This window comes from Tasmannia lanceolata, unplaced genomic scaffold (assembly GCF_043159265.1).
Source record: "Tasmannia lanceolata isolate RefF3 unplaced genomic scaffold, GAP_Taslan_0.1 ptg000018l, whole genome shotgun sequence".
NCBI lineage: Eukaryota > Viridiplantae > Streptophyta > Magnoliopsida > Canellales > Winteraceae > Tasmannia > Tasmannia lanceolata.
Genome location: NW_027518695.1, coordinates 694,218 through 700,353, shown reverse-complemented (window position 1 = coordinate 700,353; position 6,136 = coordinate 694,218). Strand labels below are relative to the sequence as shown.

Genomic DNA, 6,136 nt, shown 5'->3' with positions numbered 1-6,136 from the left:
CCATATGGGTTAACAGTGCCCATGAAATTCCATATGGGGCTGTTTCGATGCAGGGGAAATTATTTTTGGAGTCTTTTTCTGTGGAAAAATGAAATTTCAGTGTTTGGTAACTCATTTTTCATGGAAATTTTTTCCAAATAAAAGTTTTCCTTAATTTTCAAATAAAACTGTAAACCAACTAGGCACTAGGGTTTTATTTTTCATAATTTTCTTTTCCCTTGATCCAAATACCCCCAATAAGTTTTTTTCCTTTACAGTTCCTTATCATTGGAGAAAACATCCTTATTGCTCTGTTTGGATGCCGGTAGATGTTGGGAGGATTTGGAGAAGAAGAAGTCAAAGGGAATTTAAAAGCAAATCAAAAGGGAATCAGTCAACGGAGAGATTGAGAGCAAATCTCCCAGACGTTGTTTGGTTGGGTTAGGAAATTTTTTTTGGGAAATGTTATCAGCACTACTGTATTTTGATAAGGGCACTCTCACTTTATTAAAAGTACAATATGGCCCACACCATTGGATGATCCAAACTGTCCATTAGATGGGCCATAGCCTAAATAGGTTGTGCCCCAAAAATAATTTCCATAGGTTGATCCTAACCGTCCAATCTATAGAGGGTTAGGATCAACCCTCTAACATTCAGATCGGAGGGTTAGGATCAACTTACGGAAATGATTTTTGGGGCACAACCTACATGGGTTGTGGCCCATCTAATGGACGGTTTGGATCATCCTATGGAGCAGTCCATACCGTACTTTTAATAAAGTAGAGTGCCATGATCAAAATACAGCATTGCTGATAACTTTTTCCTTTTTACAGGAATTTGCTAGCCACCTTCGCGGAGGCCACTTGCTCGGCTTGTGGCCCATCCATTGATGGAAGAAGACATGAGTGCAAAGGTGGCTAGCAAAAGCATAAAATGGAAAAAATAAGTAATCATTACTATTTATTAGATTTGTGATAGAAGTGGAAAATTACCAAAAAAAATACGAATATGTGGTAATAACATATGACAATTACCAAAAAAATTACTGAGAAATTCATCCCGCGAATTTTGAGGGTTCCACGTCACCGATAAGTGCCCGACATCCCCGGCGGTCAAACTCCCTAATTTCTTTACATTCCCTATCAAACACCCTTCGACGAATTAGTAGAATTACATTCCCTGCTATTTTTCTCAAAATTAGAGAACCAAACAGAGCATATGGGTTGGAGGGTGAATGATATTATAAGGTCCACTTGGACTAATTAGACACCCTGCGATTGAATCCCCTCTGACAATTAGGACCAGATATCTTGTGGGGCCCACTATGAAGATGCCAGCACTCAGTGGACGTTTCTAACCAATCTAATTAGATGATTTGAATCATTCCACATGTGTTTTGTTTTTCTAACTGTGTCACTGATCAGACGAGTTACATCATCTAATCAGTGATTTTCCGGTAGGGTAGTATCTGAGGTGCACTCATATGTTTTTGTTAGTATCATACTATCATATTCTCATCCTTTATTGCCGATTTCAGGTTTGGGATCATCCGTTGTGGGGCCATGAGTCCCACAAAAATGGACCACTAGATCAATGATCGCAAATAATTAACCATAGAGCCATATGGTGCGACTGAGGCTTCCAATAGGGGTACGAAGCTTCTTAGCATTTTCTTATGAAAATTACATGCACGGTCGCCTATATTGCTAGCGTCCATCGCATAAGGCATTTCGCAGATGGTCTGTTGCATCTTACAGCAGCCACCTTGTGAATGAAGACAAAACATACTGAAAAGTGAGCCGGTGTGTGTGCTGTCAGATGCAACAAACCATCCGCGGAATGCCTTCTGCGATGTACCCCTAGCAAATCCCATAAGTTTATTCCTCATTGAGGATATGGATTCAACATTAAAAAAAAAAAAACCCAATTTAAATTAAATGAAAAAAACTGGAAAATAAAATGCGAGGTCTCAATCTCTTAGAAGTTAGAACGTCCCCCCAAACCTCTTTCAATTCTGGAATGGACAGAGCGGTGAGAGGCATCACTCGTTTCTCCTCTAAAAGGATAAGTCCACGTCAGCTCTGAGATGGATCACTCATTTCTCTAACTAACGATGATAACCCTACATTCAAACACGTGTCAACCTCATATGCATTACATCCTTCCAGAATATTCCATGGATCAGGGTGGATAAAAAGGATTCTCATACTATTGTTGCTTCTCCATCCTTCCATATTCTAAACTGAAAAGATGTCCGCCTTTGTGGGAAAACATGCAGGTATACTTACTTCTCCTCTACATCTATCTTTCTTCTCCCTTTCACAGAATATACTGATAATAGCACGACTTACACAGACTCTACTTGTAATGGCACTTTGAGTGTCGTGACAGTTAAAAAGTTGTAAAGCAAAGTGAGTAGTGTCATTATCATAATATCGTGCAGATATAATGTGCAATCAAAGGTGGGATCCACTATGCTGTAGCATGAAAGCCCACAGTACCATTTTGTGGACCAAGATTCCCTTATCCTCCAATTATAAGACGATTAGAATACCCTCCCTCACCTTCATCTTTTATTATTACAGATGAGTTGATCAAGAATGCCAAGTACATAGCAACTCCCGGCAAGGGAATTCTGGCCGCCGATGAGAGCACGGGCACTATCGGCAAGCGCCTCGCCAGCATCAACGTGGAGAACATTGAATCCAACCGCCAGGCCCTCCGCGAGCTCCTCTTTACCGCCCCCAATGCCCTACCCTACCTCTCCGGCGTCATACTCTTCGAAGAAACCCTCTACCAGAAAACCTCCGACGGAAAACCTTTTGTTGAGGTTCTCCAAGAAAATGGAGTCATCCCCGGCATCAAGGTCGACAAGGGTACAGTCGACCTCGCCGGAACAAATGGAGAGACGACGACCCAAGGCTTGGATTCCCTTGGCGCCCGCTGCCAACAATACTACAAGGCTGGTGCCCGCTTTGCCAAATGGCGTGCCGTTCTTAAGATTGGAACCACAGAGCCATCAGAGTTGTCAATCCAGCAAAATGCACAGGTTAAACTACTAATTACTCCAAAAACTTAAGCTGTTAGAATTGGTGTTATTTAACTAGAAAAATTATATAATGAAAGGGCATACAAACACGTAGAGGTGCCACGATGGAAGTACCATGCCCTTGATATTTGATCCAACAGCAGCTTCTCAAAAAGTGAGCTAATGTTGGATCAAATACCAAGGATGGGATGATAAGTACGTGTTTGTACGACCTTCATCATATAATTTCTCATTTAATCATTTATTCATTAACAACCCCTCACGCGTGATCCCTCTTTTTTGGGTTGCCTGGGCACACGTGACACATGTGGCCCACTCTTTTGGGCTGGCCATACATGCGGATTTTTAATATGCAGGAGTTGTTGGCTTTTGAACTCATGACCTGAGCCAATAGGTGTGATAGCATGTTAAACAACCAATTACTCTAAAAGCTTAAGCTGTTAGAATTGGTGTTATTTAATCATTTATACTTCAACAACAGGGTCTTGCCCGCTACGCGATAATTTGTCAGGAGAATGGGCTCGTACCGATTGTCGAGCCGGAGGTATTGACCGACGGGAATCATGACATAAAGAAATGTGCTGCTGTTACTGAAACTGTACTGGCTGCAGTGTACAAAGCACTGAATGATCAACATGTTCTTCTTGAGGGGACGCTCCTTAAGCCCAACATGGTCACACCTGGTTCAGACAGCCCAAAGGTGACGTGGGTTTTGGCCTTTGTAATCTAATCCAATTCTCAATCTTAATTTGGTATTAGAGTTTTCGTGTTTTTGATTTACATTGCTGTATTTCACAGGTAACACCTGAGGTGATAGCGGAATACACGGTGACGGCATTGCGTCGGACAGTCCCACCGGCGGTGCCCGGAATCGTGTTTCTCTCCGGCGGGCAGAGCGAGGAGGAGGCGACGTTGAATCTCAATGCAATGAATAAGTTGGAGGTGTTGAAGCCATGGACATTGTCCTTCTCATTTGGGCGTGCTCTTCAGCAGAGCACTCTCAAGCTGTGGGCTGGGAAGAAGGAGAACATTGGCACTGCTCAGAAGGGTTTCCTTGCAAGGTGCAAAGCCAACTCGGAGGCAACACTCGGAAAGTATTCCGGTGGGATTTCCGGGGGATTGGCTTCGGAGAGTTTGTATGTGAAGGGGTACAAGTACTGACAAAGATTACAAGCCAAAATGTGTCTGTCTTGCGGGCTTTCTTTTCTTTCTTCCAACTCTTTTTCCGCTGTATTGATTGGTCAGGTCATGGTTTATATTACAAGTGGCCTCGATCTTGCTCGCCTTGCACATGACACAGCTCGCCATTGCCTTAATTATCTGTTCAATTTGCCTTTGGTCATCATTTATAGGCCATCGATAAAATCAGCCGGATTGAATTTATCCTACAGAGGGGTGGATTTATCACCGCCCTAAATTTTTTGTGGCTATTAAATATCTTATATTTTTTAATTATAGTTACAAAAGCATGCATTTTTACATGAATAATATTGCGTGTGACATTTTCTTATACTTATTATAAGGAAATCCTAGTAAAGAATCTTAAATCCTTCTAATTTTTTTTTAAAATTTAATGAGAGCAAAAACTAGAGTTTTCAATATTCTAAGTCAAAATTCAAAATTTCAAAACATTGTTAAAAGGAAGACCCAACAAAAGAGCTTAAAATAAAGGACGATAGGGGATCATGCTTTTCATGTGGTTTGTCACCATTAAGTGGAACCCAAAATCAAATCAGCCTTTCACTTTTCTGTGAACGGATGAGATTAATCTTACTAAAAATATTAACCATTCGTAGAAACAAAAAAGTAAAAGGGTAGCTGATTTCGGGACCCAGGTGAAACAATCTCTAGTTTTTATACAGGCCAATTATGTCTCAATCAGTGTCTCATTCTCATGCATAGGCAAGTAATAGAAATCCAAATCAGCCAAAAAGTTGATAGGCTGATGCATGCCAAAACTTGCGCCCAATTCAGTGATATTACCCAATATATCTATGATTTATTGGTCATACCGGCCAATGGAAAAATCACATAACAAGATCTAAACCATTCAAAAGTTGGAATGCAATCTAAACCCTTCAAAACTTAAGCCCCCCGACATAGATAGGCATTGTGGAAAAAATATTTCTCGTACAAATTTCTTTCCTAAGAAAAAATTTCACTTCCACGGTTATACCTTACTTAGAGAAATAGTATTATTAATTGAAGGTCTCACCAAATAAAATGTTGTATCGTGTGGCTGTCAGCCCTCAATAAGAGATTTGTGATGGTGACGATCATCACATGATAATCCCCAGACATGTGTTGCACACGCACATGTATTGATTTATATATTATATTATTTTTATTATGTTTTATTGAAAACTAATTTCCAACTGGGTGCGCTTATCAATCTCATGGCATATGCATTGAGGATATTAGGAGAAGATGAACCTGCCACATCATTAGGTGAGTCAATTCGGTGTGGGGGGCTCATTAGGTGGTTGACAATATCCTACCTAGTGAGAGGGTAGTTTCTTAGGAGGGTGTGTGCAATTGGTGGTGATGAGGCCATTGTAGGAATGAGAAGTCTCTCTATATGTTTGGAGATGAAAAGTCTTCCTCAGGCGGTAATCCGACCCTCGAACTGATTGTGAATTAACCTAAATGATAGGCCATGCTGGGGATGGAAAAGTCTCTCGAGGGAGTTGTTAGAAAAGAGCTACAACCACTATATGAGAGTGTATATCCTAGAAAATCAAGAAGAGTGACCGTGTGCTGAAAAGCTACAAAGGATCACGAGACCATACCGTCATGAGAGAACATTAGCTAGTGTATCCTTTGGATTATCATACCCAAACTCCTTCCTTTATGTACATCCATCCACTGATCTAGGCACTCCAAGTTTTGCAGGTACCTTCCAAGAAATTCCTGCAATCTAAACTGGGCCGGCCTATAGATGATCCTAACTCTCCTGTGGAGATTTCATTATTGTTCCGTCCATCTTAAACCTCTATAGATCATATGGTTAGGATCATCATATATATGGCCGGAGAAGATTTTTGGGGCACAACCTAGCTTATCTAGGTTGGGCCCAACTTTTGAGTGTTTTAGTTCACTCAATAA

At 40.9% G+C, this 6,136-nt stretch overlaps 1 protein-coding gene across 1 annotated transcript; it reads left to right on the top strand.

Moving 5' to 3' along the window:
• Positions 1 to 2,105: 2,105 nt before the first annotated feature.
• On the top strand, positions 2,106 to 4,334 carry LOC143851146 (fructose-bisphosphate aldolase 5, cytosolic). The gene is made up of 4 exons (XM_077360482.1): positions 2,106 to 2,260; positions 2,568 to 3,031; positions 3,513 to 3,731; positions 3,830 to 4,334. Exons 1-4 carry the CDS (start codon positions 2,233 to 2,235, stop codon positions 4,190 to 4,192), a joined length of 1,074 nt encoding a protein of 357 aa, XP_077216597.1. The 5' UTR covers positions 2,106 to 2,232; the 3' UTR covers positions 4,193 to 4,334.
• The last annotated feature ends 1,802 nt before the right edge of the window (positions 4,335 to 6,136 follow it).

Bases quoted from the DNA above. Each gene is read 5' to 3' on its own strand.
- LOC143851146 (XM_077360482.1), top strand. From the start codon at position 2,233: ATGTCCGCCTTTGTGGGAAAACATGCAG. The intron at 2,261-2,567 runs GTATACTTACTT...TTATTATTACAG, and splicing joins CTTTGTGGGAAAACATGCAG to ATGAGTTGATCAAGAATGCC. The intron at 3,032-3,512 runs GTTAAACTACTA...CTTCAACAACAG, and splicing joins CAATCCAGCAAAATGCACAG to GGTCTTGCCCGCTACGCGAT.